The sequence below is a fragment of the Tenrec ecaudatus genome, chromosome 4, assembly GCF_050624435.1.
Source record: "Tenrec ecaudatus isolate mTenEca1 chromosome 4, mTenEca1.hap1, whole genome shotgun sequence".
NCBI classification, from domain to species: Eukaryota; Metazoa; Chordata; class Mammalia; order Afrosoricida; family Tenrecidae; genus Tenrec; species Tenrec ecaudatus.
In genome coordinates, this window is record NC_134533.1 from 48,670,461 (window position 1) to 48,696,536 (window position 26,076).

Below are 26,076 nucleotides of genomic sequence, written 5' to 3' on the forward strand. Positions count from 1 at the left end.
GGGGAAAGGAAGGAGATGGAAAACAGAAAACTCCGAGAGAAAGTAAAATAAGTGATGTCACACTGAAGGGACATAAGTGAAAGCAATGAAATACAAGGTATAAATTGTTGAAAGTAAAACGGATGACCTGTTCTTTAAACCACCCGACTCACAATAAAACGTTAACTCCACCAAGGTCTAGTGTACCTTTGATTTCTCCTTGGGTGTTCTTCTTTCTGGGACAAGTAGGTATCTAATCAATTCAGAGAACCTGTGAGAATGTTCCCCATGCTGGTTAAAACTAAACAATATTAAGTAACTCCAGGCTTACGTCAGACTTTCTGCTAGATACCGTGCATTAATTTAACGACTGGCAAAGCTTAGGAAGCAAACATGATTACATTTAGGGGATAAAATGTTTGCCTGAGTTCACATAATCAGAACGTGGAATTCAAATTTATATCGATGGATGTGGCTAGGGTCACCTCAGTACACTCCATGGTTTCCTGTCAACATGTCATAGCTTTCTCGTTTCTGTTTCCAATCGGGAATAAATACAATAATCTCACATCCAGGGTAGGAGATGATTTCGATTCATTAATGAAATAACTACATCAATTTATAAAATAGTACAACAGCAAATGGTGGCAGTATTGTACACATCTCTCCTTTGGGCTATTTAAAATGCACGATGATCACGACATATTAGAGAGAGACTTTGAAAGGTATGACAACATAGATTCCTCTCACAATGTAATGGAGCATCATGAGGCATAAAAGAATAAGGGCCTGGTTTTTCAAACCAATAGCATGATCTTATTAAACTAAGTCCATGGTCTTTATTGAAATAATGAAGTGGCAAATAATGTTACCTAAGAGCCCCAGAGAGTTAAGCATCGGGCTACTAAGCACAAGTTGGAGTCAACTTACCAGCTGCTTCACGGGAGAAAGACGAGGTTGAGGCTCCTGTAGTGATTTACAGTCAGAAGCTCTCGTCTGCCCTACAGGGCCCGAGTTTGAATGGACTCAATGGAAGTGGGTTTTGCTTGGCCTAACATCACAGAGGGGAGACCTGGAGCTGCAGCAGACACATGCTTGGTTGCTCACCATAATGTTGGCAGTTCAAGCCCACCACCAGCCACCACGCATGCTAAAGATGTGGCAGACTGTGTCCAAAATGATTTTCAGCCTTTAAACCCTGTGCTGTGTTATCAGTTCTACTCTATGACCACGCATCTCGTTTGCCCTCATGGTCCAGGAAGTATTTTAAAAAGAGAAAATTAATCCTGTCCCTACGAGATGGAAAACAAAAGATACGCACTAAAGTGACATACTGGAGAAGAGCTGATGACCCGTGTGTCTCATTACAGTTTTCAAAATTAGAAACATTCTTAGGTAAGCAACAGTTGGGAGAATGGCACAGGGCCGGGCAGTGCTTTTGCTGTTGTACAGAGATGACTCGATGACACCCCCAACCGCAGGAACAAGGTCTAAAATATATATCGTTTTAAGGCATTTTCCTAAGTGATAACACATATCCACGGCCACCGACGCTGTTCTGACTCATGGCGCCCCCACTCAGGATTTCCAGGGCTGTAACTCATTACGGTGCCAGTAGCACTTCTCCTGCAAAGCCTCTGGGGAGTTTGAACCGGCACCTTTAGACTGGCCGCCCTGCACTTACCCGACAGTGCCACCAGAGGGACTGGCACTAATTCAGATGACATGAAAATTACCTGTGTCCTGAGAAAAATGAGAACTTTTAGCTTAGAATCTAACTAGTTCCAGGATTTAAAAAGGAATACAATAAAAAGGGTCCTTAAAAAATTATGTCCTTGGCTTCTATTATAAAAGGGCTGAAAATAATTATTTCAGGTTTCAAAGTCTCAGGATACTACAAAACAATACTACCTGAAAATACACCCTTTGAAAACTAACTCCCGGCAGACAATGCAAAGTGGACACAGCACACTGGTAGAAGCCCCTTTTCTGAATCACACTGGTGGTTTCGCAAGTGTAGTAATGCGCTAGGCTGCCCCAGTAAATAGCCACAATCTTGATGGCTTAGGCCAACACAGACTTGTTTTCTCACCGTTTTGGGTGAGTGACTGAAATCACGGGCTCGCCAAGGTCATGCTGTTCGGAAGGCTCTAGAGGAGTATCTGCTCCGTGCCTCTCTCCTGGTTTCTGGGGTTACCAGCAATCATTGACTTGTGAACACATCACTCCAGTCTCCTGTCACTGCATGTTCTTCCCCTGGTATGTGTACCTCTGTGTCCAAATCTCACTCTCGTTTCCATGATAACGGCTTGAGCCCTTGCATGTAGAGCCCGCTCTACTCCAGTATCACCTCATAGTAACTCAATCCCATTTCCAAGACCCTGTTTCCAAATAACATTTATAGTCATAGGTACTGGTGAGTAAGACCTAAACATATATTTTGGGGGACACCACTTAATTTGGTCCAGGTAGCTTACCCATTTTTGTGATCCAGGCAGATATTTTCTCATAAAAGAAATTCAAGATTAAGATGACCATAAAGTTCAAGCATGATCCTGTGAGTGATGTAGTCAGCTGGGGAGTAAGGATACTGCTGACAGGTTTTAGGGCTGTGTCAGATTCCATGAAGGTAGCCACTGTAGCATAGACGGACAGACGGTACACAATCACAGCGACCATACAGCTGAGGACAAGAGTCATCTAAGGAAGAGAAATAATTCTTCATGGTGGTCCATGTACCTCTGTCATGTGCATATATATCAGAAAGGTTGCTCATTACCTTTTCATCTCATTATATTAAACTTAGCAAAGAAAACCATGTTAGTTTATCTTCCACCACAAATGATAAGATTTTCCTGGTAATATACAATGATTAGCATTGAGGCATGGGTTAACAAGTGCTTACATCTAAAATGGGAAAAACAAAACAAAACCCCAAACCCTGATATTTATTCCCTAGGCTTAGAGCTGACACTTTCAGCAGAGGTTGGCAAACTGTGGGCAAAGGCACACTCCTGTCGGTGGCCTGCTTTTGTACAACCTGTGGGTTATTAATACATTTTTTAAAGGATGTAGAAAAATATTTAGAATATGTGCCAGAAATGGTGAGATCTCCAAAGCCCACAATATTACTGATCCTACAGTGCTCCTCAACCTGTGGTTTGCGACCCCTTTGGGAGTCGAACGACCCTTTCACAGGGATTGCCTAAGACCATCGGAAAACATATTTCTTAGGAACGGAGACACCGCTCTCCTCTATCCATCTCCAGGCGGGTCCGCCCACATGCAGATACGCCCACCTATGAGTTCTCGGCATGATGACAACATCATGCCAACCCCATCACACACACCCCGCACAAATACAGGTGTATGTGACAAGGTTGATGCCATAATGTACTTATGCGGACCAGTCACACATGTGTAGAGAGCAGCTACTATGTAGAAAGCAGCTGCTGTGTTGACAGCAGCTACTGTGTTGAAAGCAGTAGTACTGGAGGTAAAACAACACTTCATGAATTGTAATTACATATTGTTTTGGGATTAATCACTATGCTTTAATTAGGTTCAATTTTTAACAATGAAAACACATCCTGCATATCAGATATTTATATTATGATTCATAACGGTAGTAAAATTACAGTGATGAAGTAACAACGAAAATAATGTTATGGTTGGGGGGTCACCACAACATGAGTAACTGAATGAAAGGTTCACGGCACGAGGAAGGTTGACAACCACTAGAGTGTGCATTAGTTGCAAAGCCATGCACTAGGGTGTAGTTAAACAAGTAGTATAAGGATTATTCATTATCCAAGAAAAATACATTTTAAAAATTGTATTTCAGTCACACTCAAAATAATACCTTTAGTTATTTGTTATCTCAGAGTTTAGATATTGGTGCATATTCTGCATAAATAATGTACACCTCTCAGTTTGTGAAGGCAGACACATTTAGGCATAGGTTTATATCATAGATTAAAGTGTTTTTTTTTCTAACATTGAGAAACTGATTCTAATTGAGTGAGAAAGAAATCTACAAAGAGTAATCGCCCTGGAACCACAATTTAGAACATTTTTCAAGGAATGTCACACATTGATTATAATTCCAATTAATTTTATCACCTCTCCTCAAAGACTGGTACATCGTCTAAGGAAACAAATGTCAATTGTTGTATCAAGGGATTATAAAGATATAAGAATTGTGTAGGAATATGGGTGTGTGAGGTTAAGTGAAAGTTTTAACTGCTAATATTGTACACTTCAATCTTCTAACCGATCTTAGATAATATTGTATACTTCCCCCAAATTAAGGACTGACTTTTAGAGGGTAAACATTTAGGAAGGAGAGTAGGGAAGAGAGTATAGTGATGGAAAAGAGACAGGGAGAAATCTCGACTCTCTGACAATGTGACTTACTAACCATTCGCTCCAAGTATGAAAAGAAACATTTTCTTCAGTTTATCTGAGTAAGAGAATGAACTCTCGTAGAATGGGCTGATTGATCTTGTCCATAAATCTTGAGTGTAGTTGAAGATAAACTAGCGCTTAAAAATGTAAACAACTATCTAGAGTCTGTTATCAACCTTGGCGTGTTATTTTATTTCAGTTGAGGGTTATGATTTAATTACATGAAGAATGGAGAGAGAGAAACAGACTGACCATAAGATAAAAAGCAACCCTTACTTTCCCCCGTGGTCTTTTCCCAGGTTTCAATTAGGGCAAATTTATGTAGTCTCACTTTTAGAAGAAGTATAAGAAAAGGACAAGCCAGGACAGGGGGAAGTCAAGACCAGTCACTGATGAGAGAAATGCTGAAACTAACCAAACATGATTATATAAGTTAAAGAGATGCTCAGTATTTTTTTAAAGGAATGCTCACCCATAATGTCACGGTGGCTCCTGAGAGTACATACCATGGGATACGACTGTAGAGAGGCATGTGAGGCTCCAGCTCCTGGAATTTTGACAAAAACACAGCAAAGGTCAATATCCACCATCGGTGCTGTAATCAAAGCAATGCTTAAAATCACAGAGCCCAATTAGAGCAAAAAGTTTCCCAGAGGACGCACTGAAACTCTTGGAAAATGATGTTGAAGCAATTTTTCCCTTCAAGTAGAATCCTTTGGATTTCCTGAATATCTTATAGATTGTGGAATATAAAGGATAGACCAGATTTCTTGACTGCTGACTTGGAATGAAAATTATAGTTTAAACAAACAAAACATTCCTATGTCATCAAGTCAATTTTGACTCACAGGCTCTAAAGGACAGGAGAGAACTGCCTCTGCTGGTTTACAACGCTATAGAGAGCCTCGTCGTTCTCCCTCAACGTGGCTGGTAGTTTTGAACTGCTGACCTGTGGTTATAAGCTCAACTGCTAACTACTAAGTCAGAAGAGCTTCTATCCATTTCTTGGTAGACACAGAAAGAAGGCAAAACATGAGAATTGCTATTTAAATGAATTCACTTTAATAATGGTACAATTTTACTGCGCTGAACCACCCTGTAACTGTTCTGCATGACGTTACATGGATGCTTTCTTTATATTTTTATGGATATTCCTGTGCTTCTGCACAGTCTACAACTGCGTCTCTAGGCTATTCATGATTATTTAAAAAGCACACAACCCCACATCGGTGCTGTTTGGCGCCCTCGAGTCAGTTCCTAGTCGTGGACTCTATTTACAATAAAGGAAAACACTGTGTGGGCCTTTGCCATCCTCACAATTGTTCTCATGTTTGAGTCCACTGTTGCAGCCCCCGTGTCAGTCCACCTCATCAACGGCCTCCCTCTTTTTCGCTGCCCTCCACTTCGTCAAGCATGATGTCTTTCAGCAGGGACTGGTCTCTCCTGAAAACATGTCCAAAGTACGGGAGTTGAAATTTTACCTTCCTTTCCTCTAAGTAGCATTCTGGCTGTACTTCCAAAACAGGTCTGTTTGTTCTTTTGGAAGTCCACGGTATTTTCAATGATCTTTGTCAACACCAGAGGTCAAATGCATTCATTTTTCTTTATTCGTTCTTATTCAGTGTCCAGTTTTCACATGCCTTAGTCCTCAAAGTAATATCCTGGCTTTTCAACATGTAAAAGAAGTCTTATGCAGCAGATCTACCTAATGCAATGTGTCTTTTGAGCTCTTGACTACTGCTTCTGTGAGCATTGACTGCGGATTCAAGTAAGAGGGAATCCTTGACAACTTCAATCTTTTGTCTATCATGATGTTACCTATTGACCCAGTTGTGCGGATTTCAGTTTACATTGAGTTGTAATTCATTCTGAAGCCAACAATCCTTGAGCTTCATCAGCAAGTGATGAAGTCCTACCCACTTTCCTCCAGCACGGTTCTGGTGTCTGCATAATGCTGGTTGTTAGTAAACCTTTCTCCAACCCTAGTATCACACTCTTTTTCATATAATCCAGTTTCTCAGATTATTTGCTCAGCATACAGATTAAAGTAGGGTAAGAGGATAAAACCCTTCTGCACACCTTTCTGATTTTAAATTATGTGGTACGCTCTTCTTCTGTTCTTACAACTGCCTCTGATCCAGGTACAGGTTTTGCATGAGCACAATAAAGTGTTGTGAAGTCCCTCTTCTTCTCAAGGCTATCCATACTTTGTTATGGTCCACACAGGCAAGTCAATAAAATACAAGCAAACCTCTTTCTGTAGTCTCTACTTTCAACCAAGATCCATTTGGCATCAGCAATGGTGTCCCTTGACCCCTATCCTCTTCTGAATCCAGCCTGAACTTCTAGCAGCTCCCAGGCAATGTAGTTCTGCACCCCTTGTTGATGATCTTGAGCAACATTGTACTTGCATGTGACCTCAATGATATTGTTTTACAATTTGTGCATTCTATTGGGTCACCTTTCTTTGGAATGGGTGCAAACATTCATCTCATCCAAGCAGTTGGCCAAGCAGCTGTCTCCAAAATTTCCTGAGATAGACCATTGAGTGTTAACAGTGCTTGTTGAAACATTTCAATTGGTATTCCATCAACTCCTGAAGCCTTGGTTTGGGCTTGAGGTTCTTCCTTCAGTACCATTGGTTCTTGTTCATGTGCTGCCTGGTGAAATGGCTGAATGGTCACTCATTCTTTTAGGCACGGTGACTCTCTATTCTTTTCTTCTTCTCTTGATGCTTCCTGCATCAGCCGATGTGTTGCTCAAAGAATCGTTCGATATTACAACTCAAGGCTTGAATTTTTTTCTTGAGTTCTTTAAGATATGCTGAGTGTGTTTTTCATTCTTGTTTATGTAACTCTTGGCCTTTGTGTACTTCATTAGAGTATTTTACTTCATTTTCTCAAGCTATCCTTTGAAATTTTCTATTCAGCTCTTTGACTTCACCATTTCTTCCATTTACCTTAGTTACTGTGTACAATTAAGAGCAGGTTTAAGAGTCTCGTCTGACATCGACTTTGATCTTTTCTTTTGTTCTGGTCTTTTATATGACCTTTCTGCCTTCTTCGTGTATTATGTTCTTGATATCATCCCATAGTTCACTAAGTCTTCTATCATTTGTGTTTAATACGTCAAATGTGTTCTTGAAATAGTCTAGAAATTTGGGTGGGATTTATTCAAGGTTGTATATTGGCTCTCATGGACTTGTTTTCATTTTCTTTAACTTCAATCTGCCCTTACATATGAGCAATTGATGGTTTTTTTCCACACTCAGCTCCTGGCCTGGGTTTAGCTGCATCCCCATCATCTCTACCCTCAGATGCAGTCAATTTGACTTCTGTGTATTCTATCCGGAGAAGTCCACAGGTATTTGCAATCAAGATATATTTCATCTTTCAAAATTCTATCTTGTGATTTTCAGCTTCATTTCTATCACCAGGATCATAGTTTTCAACTACAATCCCTTCCTTTGTGTTTCCAACAATTATGAATGCATTTTGAATGCCAGTTTGATCAATTTCAGACACAAGAAGTTGGCAGAATTCTTCATTGTCTGCATCACTAGCTTTCATGGTTGATGCACCCATTTGAATAATAGTTGTATTAATTCAATTTCCTTTAATATGGATAGACACTATCCTATCAGACAGCATCGTCCATCAAGATAGATCTTGAAACGTCCTTTTTGGCAAAGCATGTGATGCCATTCTACGTGAGTCTGTCGGAAAGCCTTGCTCTTCTGATTTGGAATGGTCAACACCAGTCCATTTCAGCTCCATAATGGGTTCTATTTAATTTTTAATATGTTTCAAATGTCCTACTTCCACATTCTAATTATTAATTGATGTTTGCCGCGGTTGCATCTCATACTCCATCCGCAAAGGAAAATCACGGAGCTTTTATCCACCCAACCCAGTCATTACTGCACTCGCGCATTGTGGATGACTCTCCTTTGAGGACACCGCTTTCTTCGGTCAGATTTTGAGTGGCTTCAGACCGGACAGGCTCATGTCTGGAACTATCACTGACACTGCACAGCTTCTGTATTTTAGGTTTTCACTGTCTTACAATGTTTGTATGGTATCCATAAAGTTTTCAATGGCCAGTTCCTCTTAAGTGGACAGCCTATTCCTTCTCTGTAGTCTGTGCTTACTCTGAAAGCTCTTTGGGAATCTGTCCACTTTTGGTGACCCTGCTGGTATTTGAAATACCATCACACAGCCTTCAGCATCATGGCAACATACAAGCCAGCCACCAAAGTATGACAAACTGATAGATAAGCTGTGGTTCCAATTCATAGTGCTCCTACATAGGGTTTCTAAGACTGTAAATCTTTATGGGACCAGGCAGCCACGTCTTTGTCCCTCTGAATCACTGGTGAGTTTGAACCACCAACCTTGAGGTTAACAACCCAACACAAACCTGACAGGACCACCAGTCATTAATAGAAGATAGTAATTAAATGAGCTGTAGTTCTGAGCTGTATCAGGAGGAATTAGATCTTACCCCAAAGAAGACTGACACACAATGGAAAGCTTTTAGAAGATAATAAAATCATGTATTTCTAATATATAAGATTTCAAATTTGGGGGACTTAGGGGGCGGGTAGAGTGAATACAAACAACTCAACATATAGAGAAAGCTGTCGAAGACCTCTATAAACCCGAAGTTATAAGAGTTTTTTGTATAGACAGATTTGTATACATGAGTGTGTATCCAAGAGCACTTGTGTTTTCTTGTTCATGACGATCAAATGGGTGTGCACATCTGTGCACATATATGTGTATGTGTGTTGGTAATACAGAATGAAATATGAGAATTCTACTAATGCTCAATCACTGAAGAACTGTGAGGCAAAAAACTACCTATCATTGGTGAAGGCAGTAAAGCAAAGTAAGGTAGGAAAGTCATTATGCAATTTTAATTCATATTACTTTTCAATTAGTTTTAAATGTAAAACTTTAATACACCTTTGTTGTTCTGTTTAACAATTTTTGGCAAAGGCAAAACTCTGTTTCCTGTTTAATCTCAAGAGACAGGAATAGTACCTTTGATGTCATTATTATGTTACTGTCTCTTTCAATCATTTCGAACTCCACCCACATTGTGGGAGCCCTGGTGGTAGAGTAAGTTATGCCATTTGCTGCAGCTTGACATCATCAGCCGCATTATGGGAAATAGATAAAGTTTTCTCCTCCTGCAAAGAATCATAGGCTTGGAAACCCACCAGGGCAGTTCTAGTCTGTCAGTTCTAGTCTCAGGGTTTCCATGAGACCACATCGATGTGATGGCAGTGAGTTTCGGGTTGGTTGGTTGGTTTTTTGACCCAAGCTATTGATGTATTTTGAGATTGGTTTTCCTCTTTGCTCACTGAGTGTCAATGAACATTAATGAAAGTTTATTGAATGCCTAACCTGTGGGAGAAAGCCTTGGGTGTTGTACTGTACAAGGAGCACCCTGAATCTACTGGAGAGACTGTATTGGAGACCAAGTCTGTTCTCCATAAGAGTGTTAGATCATGTAGTGATTATAGATTACGGGAAGGTCGGGGTGCTAAGAACATGTAGCCAAGCTTCTGGCCTTTGGAACACACAGAAGCTTAGTTTTCACATGAACCAAGGAGGTACCATGAGATCAAACAGAGTCTGTCAAGAACACACAGCCAGGGTGCCAGGTAAGGATCCTAAAAGAGACATTCCCTGCTATGTATGCTTTTGCGATACTCTCAAATCATCTACGCACAAAGGACAAACATCGTATGAGACCAATGGTCTAAAGAAAAAATGTAGACCAGATTTTCATATCAAAGGGAACAGACTTGGGGGCCACCAAGTGGGGGTGGAGGGTACGAGAGGTAAGATGAAGCAATAGACTAGAGGCCTGACAGGTATTGACTTGAGTAAAGTAGAAGGGCAGAGAGAACGAGGACGACCTTTGAAGAGGTGGATGGACACAGTGGCTGTAACACGGGCTCTGCCATACTACCAATTGTGAGCAAGGCTCAGGCAGTGTTTCCTGTGGTTGTACATAGGGTCCCCAGAGTTGGAACTTCCGGGAAGGCACCTAATAACAACAACTGTGTGAAGGGGGAGGGAGTTATCCAGAAGAAGGAGGACAGAAATCAAAGAGCACGTAGGGTACGCTTGGATTAATAGTTTAAAATAATGTTGAATGCACAATGGTGATCTGAAATGTGTAAACTCACACATAATTCACAATAAAACAAATCAGTTATGTATGAGGGACATTAGAAAGTTCTTGGAAAAGTTCCCTTATATTTTAAACTCATTTTCGCATCAACTTTTTGAGGCTTCCTTGTATGAAGTCATTGTCATGTATGAGTCTATAATGACTTTTACACTGTTGTGCTTTCTATAGTCCCTTAAAAACTCTAAGTGTGAATAGCTTATAATGTGAAGGTAGAAAGAGAGAACTCCTGAATTTAGAATCATATGGATTTCTATTGGAGCCCTGGAAGCATAGTGGTTACTTGTTGGGATGTTAACATCAGATCAGCAGTTCAAAACCACTAGCTACTCCTCGGTTGTAAGATGGGACTTTCTACTCTGGTAAAGAGTTACAGTCTCAGAAACTCACAGGGGCAGTTCTAGCCTGTCCCCTAGGGTTGCTGGGACTAAGCACCGACTCAATGGCAGTGAGAGTGAATGAGGTATGTCTATTACCTGCACGTCTTTTGAAAGGACAAGTCATTAGAAAAGTGTTCTAATCTTGGAAATAGATCATTGAACTGGGAGAAGGATGTGAAGTATGTAGTAAACAACCTTCCTAAGAGAGCTACAGACCTGCAGACTGAGCCATGCATAGGTCATACAAAAATCCCGTTAATTTCTAGTAAAACATATCTCTGTAAATTGGCACTGAGGCATAAGTATTTCATATAAGAATCTTCTTATCTGGAAATCAGATATTTTAATTTTGTTTAAGCAAACACCGCCAAATCCATATCTTGCAGCGTCATGGGTAAAGCATTACACAGAAACAGCATTTGTCTTCACTCTCTGGAGTGACTGAGATTTCAAAGACTGAGAGCCTGCTGAGATATTGTCCACCACAGCCAACCTCAGCCCCTCATAGTCATACTCACTACCGTCCAGTCAGTTCTGCCCCATAGTGACCACCTGACAGAGGAGAGCTGCCTCCCATCCCAGTGGGGGGAAACTACCTGTGAGCTCAAGCAGTAGCCAACTGTTCCTCCCAAGACGACTTATCAGCAGTAAAAATGTACAGTTTGAGAATTTGTTCCTAATCATGGAATTATTATAATCTCTGTGATTCTTTAGTTCTAAACGAATGTCTTGAGATCTTGCACGCATGCCTTGTCATGATTCCCTTGCAATAGACTAAATGAACTAAGGCATGACAAACATGGCGCGCTCTTTATTTTTACTATCCAATCCTAAAAGACACTCCTGAAATAATGAAATAATCTTCCTACTATATTAGATTTCACTACGTGAGCACAATCTTACCTAGTAAGATTGTTCATAAGCCCACTATAGGAGGTAACCGCCATTTTGATTTTTACATATTGACTTTAGTATCATTTCCATGCCTGTTCAGTAATGGACACATACAGCCTACCCCACAGGATACACACAATATCCCTTTTTCTTTTTTACAGTTTGTTTGAAAATTGTCTATTTCATAATAAAAAGCCTAGGATTTGTTTCAAAATATCATAGTCGTCATGGAAGGAGGGGCATAAAACAGGATTAGCTAAGAATGAATAATCACTAAATCATAAAACTTTTATATGTGTTTGGAATTTTCACAGATATATAAATAGAGGCACAGATAAATTATGTATATTTCTGATAGCACTGTGGCTGTTAGTGGCTCATACTCAAAAGACTGGTTGTTTGAACCCGCCAGCTGTTCCACAAGAGGAAGATAAAAATTAAAATTAAATATAAAAATTAAAATTATAGCCTCTATCTATAGAAATCCTATGGAGGCAGTTCTACTCTGTTTTACAGTCTCTGAGTCAGAACTGATGCAACAGAAATGCTTTTTTTTAGGATGTGTGTGTATGGATTTTTTTCAGAAATTAATAGTTTATATGATCCATGAACTAGGGGAGATTTTAAAGGCAAGTTAAAAGATGCATCAATATTTGAGAGGCACACCATAGTAGTGTGCACATTGAATACGCTTCCATATGCATTTTCCAAGTTACCTTAGTCACTTCATTCATTTTCCTGTGTTTACACATGGCCTCAAATTCCGGTCTCAACTGCAGCTGCTGCTGCTCCTCTTCGAAGTCCACCATGTCCCACTCATACTCCAGGATGACCTGTCGCTGCTTCCAAAACTCCAAAAACAGCGTGACTGCAGGTGGGGAAATACATGAAAGCAATCAAGACACGGAAAGATAAACCTAATTAATCATGTTTCTTCTCTCCATTTTAACAGTCTGTTACATGATGGTTCCTATTTTGGTCACTGTTCTATTTGATGATGGTGAAATGATAAAATTACTAAGGCTTGCATAATAACATTTATCAAAATATTTTGAAATAGCTCGTGTATAAAAATTCAAGTTAATTTCTTACACATGAGTTCACGGAGAGTTTTTTTTTCAGGCACATTAGATACTTTACTTTTGAGGTTGTTTGTAAGCTTAATACTTTACTAACATTCCATCTGCATGAATCTTTTACTGAAATTATCGATGCAATGAACCACTTTAGGAGAGGTTATCTTTGAAGCATGTTGAAAGAAAAAAAAAAAGAGTCATTCCCCAAGAAAATCTGTCCTTAAGATACAGTTGTAATGGAAGAATAACATATTTACACAAAAAATGCATGAAATATTTTGTGACCAGCACCAATATAAAACCTGACTAATACTTCAGAAGCATTCCCATGTGACTCTTCCAAGAAATAAAGATAGTCAGAACCCTGATCCCTAACTTTATAGTTTTTCTAATTTGATGGATTGGTTGTGCCTATCTTTTTATTGAATGGTGTAATACATACAATAGTTTCTGTGCTTCACAAATTTGCTTATTAGCCTAGGATCATTTCCACAGCTAAGTGTACTTGTGTTTACAAATTGTAGGCATGTATCTTTATGTAGAAAAAGTTCATTTATTCTCATTGCTATGTGATGTTCATGGTATGACTAAACGTTAATTTTGTTTATCAATGGCTGCCTGAAGGATAATTAAGTTGTTTCTACTTTGGTTTTACAAATGCTGTTGCTGCAAACATTCTTGTATCTGCCTTTTGGGGGCATATGCATATCTTTCTGTTGGGTATATCTAATTTTACCAAATATTAAACATTCAACTTTGGGTATTTACTTTGACTCACTCCTTACCTCTTACATAATTTTGAGGAATTAAGGATTCTAACAGTACATTTTCATAGCCTTAATTATGTCTCTCTTCAAGCATCAGTACAGTCATCTATGGAGCCTCTGTTTCCAATGCATCTCCTTTATAAGGCAGAAACATTGTACCACTTAACGGATAAGCTTTTAGTTTGCTTAAACAGATCTGCTCCTATATTCATTTATGGGTCTTGTCAGCAATATACTCATGTGAATTTCAGTTCCCACACAAATTAGTCAAGTACCCCCAATCCTTCAACAGCATGACTCAAAGTATAGCTACCATGATACACTAAGCGTAAACATCTAAACAATAACATTTCAAAATCCCCTATAAAGAATGGAGGCATATCATGATAAATGACCAATGACATCCATTCTTCTACATCCTGATGAACATTTCAAAGCTGGTCAAGGAGCACATCTTTAGCTCATGCACAGGCAGCAAAGCACACAGTCATGTTGCCTTCTTGTCTCCTAGTGAAAGACCCCTATCACATTTTTAAAAAAATGGATAATCAAAATGAGAAATTGACTGACAAAGCATGACAAAGAAAAATGACAAGTGATAATGTTGCAATGTAATTCAAATAAATTTAATATGCACTAAGACATTTAATAAAATACAAATGGAGTTCTAGAAGAAATGACTGGCTACGGAAATGCGGAGCAATGTTGACACTGCTGCTGTTTACGAAATTACTTCTACAGCCAGTGGGACGCAGTGACGATCAACGTATCAACATAATGAGGGAGGAGTCAACACAGACGATGAAGAGGTCCCAGAGAACGTGATATCAGCAAAAAATGGCCACCTAAAGGGCACTTGCAGTAAAGCCATACAGGAGAAATTATGGGAAACTAGTTCTCAAAACTGACTTTCATCATTAGAATATATTTTTCACCTCATCTCATCCATAAAAATAATATGAAAACAAAATCTGTTATAATTTCACTCTTCTAAATAGAGTATCTCAAGCCTCCTGGTCATAAAGCATTCTCTTCGTCTTCTGTACGTTCTTGTAGACCTTGAGTGGTTCAACTAGTTAAACACCTGGCTAATAACGTCAAGACTGGCGCTCTTACATTTACCCAGAAACCTTCGCCTTGGAGAAATCTGTTTCCACAAAATCACAGCCAATGAAAGCCCTCGGGAGCGCAGTTCTGCTCCAACACACAGGGTGTTTCAGTTCACGCCCTCTCCGGAACTGGAGCCTTTGTCCTATTTCCACCTGCGCTCCCTCAATAATTAAAATGTATTTCTACCACAGCAGTTGCCATGTGCTGTCTCAGCTTAGATTGTGACTTTCCCAGGAAAAAAGCTGCAATTCATTCATTAGTACATTCAATAGTGATTGTGAATTTCATGAGACAGGAGCCAAATGTTCTCATGTATTCATTCATGGACCCCTGCGTTCAGTAAATAACACTATCATTATTAAGGAGAATAAAACATTGAGGGCCTGGTAAATCAAGCAATATCTTACCATTTGTTTTTTACATTACAAAACTTTACTGTCATAGTTTTCAAAGTAATATTTGGTTAGCACAGCTTTGCAACAGATTACATGCTCTAAATATTAGAAACAAAGAGGACAACACAGAGTAGTTAATGCCCATTGGCCTGAAATTCTTTTAAATTCTGAAGTAGAAATATGAAACGTAGTCAATATAAATGGATTTCTAACAGAAATTTAAAATAAAATTTCCCCATATCCTTATAAGCTATTTGTATAGGTGTGAAAGGATGTTTATTTGTAATTACTTATAGTAATAAAATACAAACAACTAGAAACTCAGGCTCACATGCTTAGTGAAATATCCTGAAAAATTGCCAAGATATTAATTAAATTGCGGCAAATTAAAAAATTGTTGGGGGCTCGTTCAACTCTTATCACAATCCATGAATACATCCATTGTGTCAAGAAAATTTGTACATTTGTTGCCATCATCATTCTCAAAACATTTGCTTTCTACTTGAGCTCTTGGTATCTACTCCTCATTTTTGCCCTCCCTCCCCATCCCCCACCCCCATGAACCCTTGATAATTTATAAATTATTATTATTTTGTCATGTCTTATACTGTCCAACGTCTCCCTTCACCCACTTTTCTATTGTGTGCCCCCAGGGAGGGGGTTATGTGTAGATCCTCGTGATCGTTTCCCCCTTTCTATCCCACCCTAACCTCCTTATCGCTACTCTCATCATTGGTCTTGAAGGGATTATGTGTCCTGGATTCCCTGTGTTTCCAGTTTCTATCTGTACCAGTGTAGAATTGGGATCATGATAGTGGTGGGGAGGAAGCATTTAAGAACTAGAGGAAAGTTGTATGTTTCATTGCTACACTGCACCCTGACTGGCTCATCTCCTCCCTAAGGCCCTTCTGGAAGGGGTGTCCAGTCACCTACAGATGGCCTTTGGGTCCCCACTCCATACTCCCCCTCATTCATAATGATATGATTTTTGTTCTCTGATGCCAGTTGCCGGCAATTTTTAATCATTTTTTTTCAACTTCTACATAACCTTTGATTTTTCTAATCAAAGTATGCATCTTCATTATAAACAGCCAAACAAAGCACGCCTGGCCTTTCCCTGCTCCCTGTAATGGTTTCCATTTTCAGAGGTCAGTCCTTTGGCTGATGTTATTCTTCCGTCTGCATTATTTTTACCAATAGCTACCTTACAAACAAACACATCCCTTGACTAGGCTCAACTGTTTATCAGAGCCATGCTAACATAAATGTCTCTGAAGTTCTGTTTTCATAGAACTCACTTAAGATACAAATCAACAAACAATTAAGATACAAGCCCAAACAAACAAACAAACAAAAAACTTTCTAGGAATGCAAGTAAGTTGATTCCTAGGCATAGCGACCCTGGAGAGCAGAGGAGAACTGCTGCACCTCAGGGCAGTGGAAAGCCCCCCTTTCTCCTGTGGAGTGGCTGGTCGCTTTGAGCTGTTGACCTCATGGGTTGAAGCCTAATAGATGATCCACTACACCTCCAGCCTCTCTGCAGGAGACAGACCAGGGAGTCTGCAACTGCAAAGATTTGCAATCTAGCAAGCTCTCTTAAAGGAGCTGTTCTGGTGTATCCTATGGGGTTGCTATGAGTTGGAATTGACTTCATGGTGGAGGGTATTTTCGTATATGCGTGTAAAATTTTAAATGTTCACATTTTTTTACATTGATAATTTAGTGACATTAATTGTGTTACATCACCAGTATGTGCTTCTGAATTTTTCTATCATTTACTTTTGATTTGGCAACTTCATGATGAAGAGATTGTCATACACCAATTTGCCAAACCTAAATTGGTTCCTCGGGAGAAAGACGGGGCTTTCTACTCCAGGAAAGAGTTTCCGTCTTGGAAACTCACAGGGGCAGTTCTACCCCGCCCTCTAGGGTCGCCATGAGTCCGCGTGGACTTGCTGGCAGGGAGAGAATGAGAGCAGCAAAGGAGGACAGCTCCACTTCCTCCATATCCTCGCCAGCATTTGCTCTGTCCTGTTTTACTGGTAATACTCAATTAGTGTGAAATGGTCTCTCCTTGTGCTTTGGATTTGCATTTCCCGAATGACTGATGACATTGAGCATCTCCTCATATTTTTATTGGTATTTGCATACATTCTTTGAAGAAATGTCCATCAAGTTATCTGCCCAATTAGAAACTGTGCTGTTCAATGTAATGTTGATTTACATTGTTATAAGTTTTTATTAAATCATAGATATTAATCCTTGTCAGATTCACAATTACCAAGTACTTTTGCATTCTGTACTTAATATTTACTTTCTTAATAGTCTTCCGAAGAGCATATTTTTTTTAATTTTGATGATTTTGTTGTCAAAAACTAGGTTCTATATCAGTATCACTATGTTTTGTCCTAAGAGATGTACGGTGTCAGTTCTTATATTTGGGTCACAGAACCATTTTGCCTTAATGTTCACATATGGTGAAAGGAATTACTCTATGGAGCTTGTCTTCATATGAACTACACTTCATTCTTTTGCATGTGGAGGCTTAGTTGTCCCAAAGATTAGTTTGAAGTGAAAAGAAAAAGCATGTTGCATTTAGGGACACATTTAGAGCAGTTTAGAGGTCTGCCCTTGCTGAGTTACTCTTAGAGCAGTCACTGTCCTCATCAGGGAAAGTATAAATTTTAGGACCCTTCCACTTCATTTCTGAAATGAAAACGGTGATGTCTCAGGGCATTTCTAAATGTGAGGAGAGTTACGTTTTATATATAAGGTTATCTAAAAATCTTACTGAAACCTAGAATTAGAAAGAAACACAGAAAATAGACTTAAGCACCCTCAATAATTTCTTTTTTTAGATATTGATTTTTAGTTTTAATACTTTCTATATTGCTTTCAATGTCTACCTATAATCGATTATGCTCCAACAATTAATTATCAGTTTCCTGAATTAAGTACTTATGGAACAAGGTTTTCATCATGACACTGGGAGACATTGTGTTTTAGATGCATTGTAAGTTTCTTTTTTTTTACATTTTTAAAAAATTTTTATTATTTTTTTTAACAATTTATTGGGGCTCATACAATTCTTATCACAGTTCATACATATACATACATCAATTGTGTAAAGCACATCTGTACAGTCTTTGCCCTAATCATTTTTTTTCTCCTCTTTTCTTTTTTTACATTTTATTAGGGACTCATATAACTCTTATCACAATCCATACATATACATACATCAATTGTATAAAGCACATCCATACATTCCCTGCCCCAATCATTCTCAAGGCATTTGCTCTCCACTTAAGCCCCTTGCATCAGGTCCTCTTTTTTTTTCCCCTCCCTCCCCTTTCCCCCCCTCCCTCATGTGCCTCTGCTGTCCCTCTCCCAGGGAAGAGGTCACATGTGGATCCTTGTAATCAGTTCCCCCTTTCCAATCCACTCACCCTCCACTCTCCCAGCATCGTCCCTCACACCCTTGGTCCTGAAGGTATCATCCACCCTGGATTCCCTGTACCTCCAGCCCTCATATGTACCAGTGTACAGCCTCTGTCCTATCCAGCCCTGCAAGGTAGAATTCGGGTCATGGTAGTTGGGGGGAGGAAGCATCCAGGATCTGGGGGAAAGCTGTGTTCTTCATCGGTACTACCTCGCACCCTGACTGATCCATCTCCTCTCCTAAACCCCTCTATGAGGGGATCTCCATTGGCTGACACTTGGGCCTTGGGTCTCCACTCTGCACTTCCCCCTTCATTTAATATGGTATATATATACATATACACACATATACACATACATACACACACTTATATCTTTTTTTTTTGCATGATGCCTTATACCTGGTACCTTGGCACCTCATGATCGCACTGGCCGGTGTGCTTCTTCCATGTGGGCTTTTTTGCTTCTGAGCTAGATGGCCGCTTGTTCACCTTCAAGCCTTTAAGACCCCAGACACTATCTCTTTTGATAGCTGGGTACCATCAGCTTTCTTCACCACATTTGCTTATGCACCCATTTGTCTTCAGCACATTGTAAGTTTCTAACTTAAGTTGTATCTCAGAAATGATCAGAGATTATAATTGAGATTTTTGGGAACCAAACTTTAGGTCACACACCATCACTGATACACATAATATATACCATTGATGTATAACATAGGAGTGAGCCTGTAATCTAAAAACGCTGGTTGTCATGAGACTGTACTTACCCCAAATCCCCATGAATATCGCAAAGAACACTGTTGACTCATTATCAAATAAATGGGAGATCTGTAAAAGTAACAATATCACAAGATCAATTAGAATTGAATGTGACACAAGGAAAAGTCTAAGTTTTTTCAACATAGCACAAGGCATACATACTTTTGAGGCCAAACATGTAGAATTGAGTCTCCAATAATCACAGAGTTTGTCACAGAGTGGGCACATGATGATCTGACCTCCAATTTCAGGGTGGCAGATTTCATTGCTGCAGAGAACAGTGGTGTTACCTCACAAGTCATTTGTGTTTGCGTGAAAGTCCCAAGCAGTCCTTACTAGAAAAGCTGTTTATCCAGCCTCTTACAGGTGACTGAAGGCACAACAAGGAAGCAGTTCCCCAGCAGCAGCTCAAGCCATTCTTGGAGGAACAGAAGCGTTAGAGCCGATTTGAAAAACAGGTTTTCCACCAAGTGGCAGGTGAGAGTAATCGCTATGTTTGGTACTTTTGCATACTAAACAGTGTGGCTATAGAGATATCAGTTATCTGCTGCAGTGTGAAAACATTCAGAAACACATGCCAGGGGAATAATAACGGCAGTTGCAGTGGGCCTAAATCTGTGATGCTTTTCCTCTATTTGGACAACCCAGTTACACTTACCTGCTTGTGTTACTCTCCATGGAAAACAAGCCATAAATAAAACAAGCTAAGCCAACTACAGCTGCATAAGACAGCATTTCTGTGTAAAATCCAAGAAAGACAAAATAGATGCCGATTTTTTCTCCATAGTATTTCCTGTGAAAGGGTAAAATTAGAATCAGAGTCTGGACGCATGGCATAGGTTGCAAGAGACTTGGCTTTGTGTTCAGGCAGGGTGGCATCCCAAGGTTAGTTCTGCGCCTCTCTAGCCATGCAATTTGGGGACGTAACTCAACTTTTTAAGGTTAGTTTCCAGATCCTTAAACAAAAGATGATGCTTATTATAAACGCTTAGTTAAATAAATAACATACATAAAGGCAACATACAAGAGTGGAAGTCAACTAAGTAACTTAAGCTTTAATTTTGAAGAAAGGAAGTACTTTGAAGGGTTTCTAAAATTTAAAAACAATTTAAATATTTCTAAAATAAACCACGGAATATTTTGCAAAGCAATGTCTGAAAATTAATAAACAAATATAATAATGTAATCAGTATGGCTTTTGCTCTACCTCTCTTTCTAAAATTCAAAAAGGAAACCTGACTACATTTGATTAGAGTAGTTGAGTGCATATAATTCCAACTTCATCCATTTGGGGCCCCCAATTTCTGAGATAGGGAGCAGACTAAGAAACTGAAAACAAGATATATATGTATTAAAAGCTTTAAAAAGTATACAGCTTAGCTCTTGCCTTATAAAGAGGTGTAAAAGGGGCAGTATTACAATATTAATGTTCAAATCATAAAGCTAATTTTTTTCATTTTTTCTTACTCTTAAACCAAGTTACCCTTAAGAAACCAAATTTTTAAAATTGTCCCTGCCTCAATAAACAAGATTTTGCCGTTGCTGCTTGTTTATACTTTTAAAATTTTAACCTAGTTAATTCTACTTTTTATTCCTACAGAGCTCAGTTTACTAAATTTGTGAAACTTTCCCACACTTCCTGTCATGGGTTGAATTGAGTCTTTCACTAAAGTCTGCCTCTTATGCCTGTGGAGGTGACCATTCTTAAAAACAGAATTTTCTTCTGTTATGTTAAATGAGTCCTTGTGGGAGTATGGTGAGTTCTAACTCAATCCCTCCAGAGTGGTGTCTTGTAACAGAGCTGGGTCTACACAAGGACATATGAGGGTAGTGGGGAGGAGATGAGCCACTCAGCGTTCAGTATAGCAACAATGAAACTCAAAACCTTCCTCTGGTTCTTGAACGTTTCCTCCCTCCCAATTATCAAGATCTCAATTTTACCTTGCAAACCTGGTGAGACCAGAGGATGCACAGCGGTATAGTTGGGATCTGGAAACACAGGGAATCTAGGACAGATGAACCCCTCAGGACCAACGGTGAGAGTGGCGATACCGGGAGGGAAGTGGGTGTAGAAAGGGGGAACCGATCTCAGGATGTACATATAACCTCCTCTCTGGGGATGGGCAACAGGAAAGTGGGTGAAAGGAGATGCTGGGCAGTGTAAAATAAGATAAAATAATAATTTATAAATTATTAAGTGTTCATGAGGGAGGGGGGAGCGGGAAGGGAGGGGGAGGGAAAAAAGGAAAATGAGCTGATTCCAGGAACCCAAGTGGAAAGTGAATTTTGAGAATGATGATGGCAACGAATGTATAGGATGCGTTACTCAAGTGATGTATGTATGGATTGTTATAAGAGTTGTATGAGCCCCAATAAAATGATTTATAAAAAGAAAAAAAGCCTCTCTCAGAGTGACATGATTTCTGCAAAAATTGAAGCAAGAAAAAAACATTAAATGTATAGTGAAGTTTGGGTAGATGAATGATGAAATCATTGGTGCTTTGTAAAATGTTTAGAAGCACAGTGCCCTGAAGAAATCAGCAGTTTACAAAGAGATACCTCATTTTCAGAAGGGATGAGACAGTATTGAAGAGATGCCCCAAGTGACAGACCACCCACATCAATTTGCAAGGTACAGAGGAATATGACCGGCATCCTAACTGAAGAGGACTAGCCAGCGATCAACAGCAGAAATGAATGACAACACCACAGATGTCTCCATTGGTTCAGCTTACACAATTGACTGAACATTTAAATTTGATTCAACTTTCTGCTGCATCGATGCTAAAACTTCCACCTGTCTCAGTTTCAGACAAGAGAAGAGCTTGCCAAGGAAATTTTAAACAAGTGGGATCAAGATTCTGAAGCAAATCTTGGAAGAATTTTTACAGGACGTGAAACGTGGCCTTACCAACTCAACCCTGAAGGCAAAGCACAGTCAAAACCATGACAGCTAAATGGAACTGTTCCAGTGAAAGCAAACTCAGACCAGTTGCTACCAAAGGCGATGGCAACATGATTTGGGACTGCTCAAGGGAATTTTGATTTGTTTTGTTTTTGTTGACTTTACAGAGGGCTAAAAAATGTAAATATGTGCTTTACCATGAGATTGTTTTGAGGAAGTCAACCAAAGTGGGAAGTGGCCCGGGAGACCTTCCTCCAAGGAGACAATACTCCTGCTCATCTCTCTCATCAAACCAGGGCAATTGTGCAAGGAGATCAATGGGAGGGAAACTTCGCCATTCACCTCACATTCCTGATCTGGTTCCTTCTGAATTCTTTGTGTTTTCTTAATCTTCACGGATCTAGAAAGGTCACTCATTGTTCTTCAGATAATATTTTGAAAAAGATTCTGGTTCAGATCCCAGGATTCGTAGTTCTTTTAGGATGGATTAAATGGTTGGTCTCACCGCTTACAAAACTGTCTTGAACTTGATGAAGCTTATGTTGAGATAAAGTTTGTATTTTATAGTTCTATCACTTAATTCCATTTTTCCCATGAACTTTTTGAAATCCCCATGTATGTGGTAGAAGGTGCCATGTGAAGATAATGTCTCTAGTCAAATGCATGTCAAGAAATACCCAGGCTTTAGTAGCTAAAAGAGACAGACCTTCCTGTACAGCCCAGAGAAGCGGGCTATAGCTATCAAGGCACCCTGATTTGCACCTCCAGCTTTCAAAACAGTGAGAAAATAAAATCATGTTATTTAAAGCCCTGCACTTGTATTGTTTTGGTTATGATACGATGAAGTAATTAAGACCTATACTTATGGAGAGATATGAGCTCTTTGGGCTTCTAATGACATGTTCTATGTTCTATATAAATTCAAAACAACACTTAGTTTATGCAGTGATTTTTACAGATGCTCAAAAAGAAGGCAACTTTGAACATAAAGGATATATACATTCCATTTCCTAAATCGATGATTCTAATTTTTTTTCACATGTAATACTAATTTCATTCAACCACACCTTTAGTTTTCTGTTATTTTCTAATTGAAAGGGCCTCTTTTGCTTTTACCATCGTTTTGGTCTTTAATTATCTAGTTAATAGCATTATATCTAGTTTTTACATTAAATTTTCTGTTAAAAATATTTTCCCTCCCTCCTCTGAAAAAAAAATGACTTAATATAGATTATGTAAATCTTCAGGTGACAATCTTGCTTCTTTGAAATAGCCCAGAGAGATACTCTTGAATGGAATAATGGTATTTTGTTTGCTGTTTTCTCAGCAGCATTGATTGTAATCATGTGTGCAAGAGCAAAATAAATAACATCTGTAATATAAGGTAGTCTGCATTTTGTTAGGAAGCTTGAGCTAGAGAATTATATATTGGGAGAATAGTACCAATACTATATTACTTAGAGTAAAAAGTGAAAAATACTGCATTCAATAGCAAATGGATGGTGAGCAGATAGCCCTTCTATTGAAATAATAGTGGGAATATCCAAAATTCCTCCATATGAGTCATATTGTTATCTCAAAGCATGGACAAGTAGCCATAATAGTCTTGTCTAGTTAAATAAATTGCTTGAGAGTAATGTAGAGTTAGAGAGCAACAATCTTCACATTTGTCTAAGGTCAACACACACACACATATTCATATAAACGATCTCTGCTATCGAGAAACATCTAGGATGTTATTAGAAAACACAGTGGAGAAAAATCATCCCAAAATAGCTAATACTAAGTACTAGCCCCCTTGCTAAAATACAGCATTTGATCATCAAATAGCCTTCTACAGTAAGTACTACTGTTAATTCCATTTTCATGATGAGTTATATGCCATGACCAAGTTCATGGCCTCTGGCCTCTAACAGGAAAAACATGGATTTGAATCTAGTAGAGATAATACTAATGTCTAGCCTCTTAACCACTGTGCGAGTTCTATTGCTTCTCACAGATATTTTGGCAACAATGTGTATTTCAATGTGTTGAAATGAAACTTGAAAAGATATGAAATGTAAACAGTAGTAACAAGACTAGAAATTGATGGCATTTGTAATAAAAATCCTATCACTGAGTTTTAATAAGTATCATGATGTGTGAAGAAGATGGAAAAAAACTTACCTAATCAAATGTAAAGGTTGATCCTTATAAAAATAGGAAAACCGAGCCCAGTTCTTGTGAAGTACATATCTTTCATTGACAGGAGATTGGGGGCCTGATGGCCTCCAATACTGGCCCTAGAAGAAAGGATATGAAGCACAAAGCAAAAGATAAAGGAAAAAAATGAACACTGCTTTCATGACGAGATTGATTAATGAGGCTAGCGGCTCCTATACTTCAACATTTAGATATGTTAACCCTGCATGAATGCATACATGTGTAATATATTCTGCATAGATTATAGTAAGGGTGATTTGTTAAATTCGAGCACTAAAGGTTGAGATTGGCTTTACTTGAGTAGTCCCTCTCATCTGCATGTTCTTTTTTTGTTAAGTCATACTGTAATATGTACAGCGTAGAGATACATATTACTGGGTTGTTAGGGGCCATGGAGTCCGTTCCATCTCATAGCAACCCCATGTACAAAAGGCCAAAACACCGCCCTGTCCTGTCGCCACAATTGCTCTTGTGTTCGGGCTCATCAATGCAGCCACTGTGTCTACTCATCTTGTTGAAGGTCTTCTTGTTTTTCACTGTCCAGCTACGTTACCAAGCAGGATGCCCTTCTTCTGGGACTGGTCCCTCCTGACAACACGTCCAAAGTACGTGAGACAGAGTCTTGCCATCCTTGGCTCTAAGGGCTATTCTGGCTGCACATCTTCCAGCACAGATTTGTCTGTTCTCTTGGGGGTCCTCGGAGTTTTCAATGTGCTTCTCCAGCTCCACAATTCAATGCAGCCATCCTTGGGTCCCCCACTGCTTCTCTGTCAGTGTGTTGTACTGTGGTGGCTTGGGTGTGGCTGTGATGCTGTGTAAGATGGGAACACAAGAAAGTCCCAAAGGACGACCTTAAAGAAGTGTGTACAATTGCAGTCACGTGATTTCTACTGTCAACAATGGTTCTTGTGTTAGGTGCCATGGAGTTACCTCTGACAAATAATAACCTTATGTGCAACAGAAAAAAAAAATCCTCCCAGTCCTGCACCAACCTCACAGTCGTTTTTCTGTGTTTGAACCATGGTTTCAGCCACAGTATTCACCTATCTTGTTGACAGGTTCTCTCTCTGTCTCTGTCTCCCTCGCTTGGCTATCCTTTCTTTTATCAAACATGTTATTCTTCTCAGGGGACTCTTCCCTGCTGAAAGCATGCCCAAGGTATGTGACGCAAAGTCTTGATATCATCTCTTCTATGGGGCCTTCTGGCTGTACTTCTTCTAAGACAGATTTGCTCTTTCTTCTGGAAGTCTACGGTATATGCAATATCCTTAAACAAGACCACAATTCAGATGCATCTGCTCTTCTTCAGTCTTCCTCCTTCTTTGTTCAGTTTCTGCATGTATGTATTGTTGTTGTTCTTAGGTGCCATCGAGGTGGCTCCAATCCAAAGCCACCATATGCAGAGCAGAAGTAAACACTGATCGGTCCTGCACCATCTTCACAATTGCTTCTGTGACCAAGCCCATTACTGCAGCCACTGTGCCCGTCCATCTCATTGAGGGCCTTCCTTTTCATCTCTGCCCTTCTATTTACCAAACGTGATGTCCTTCTCTAGGGA

At 39.4% G+C, this 26,076-nt stretch overlaps 1 protein-coding gene across 1 annotated transcript in view; it reads right to left on the reverse strand.

Moving 5' to 3' along the window:
• The window catches only part of ANO5 (anoctamin 5), a 97,434-nt gene that overhangs the window by 25,413 nt on the left and 45,945 nt on the right, over nt 1–26,076 (reverse strand). The window contains exons 6-12 of the mRNA XM_075547695.1: nt 24,483–24,598; nt 20,070–20,204; nt 19,574–19,679; nt 19,420–19,480; nt 12,581–12,732; nt 4,859–4,933; nt 2,457–2,679 (exon numbers count right to left, since the gene is read on the reverse strand). Of these exons, the coding sequence (XP_075403810.1) occupies nt 2,457–2,679; nt 4,859–4,933; nt 12,581–12,732; nt 19,420–19,480; nt 19,574–19,679; nt 20,070–20,204; nt 24,483–24,598 (868 nt within the window). The remainder of the gene's footprint in view (nt 1–2,456; nt 2,680–4,858; nt 4,934–12,580; nt 12,733–19,419; nt 19,481–19,573; nt 19,680–20,069; nt 20,205–24,482; nt 24,599–26,076) is intronic.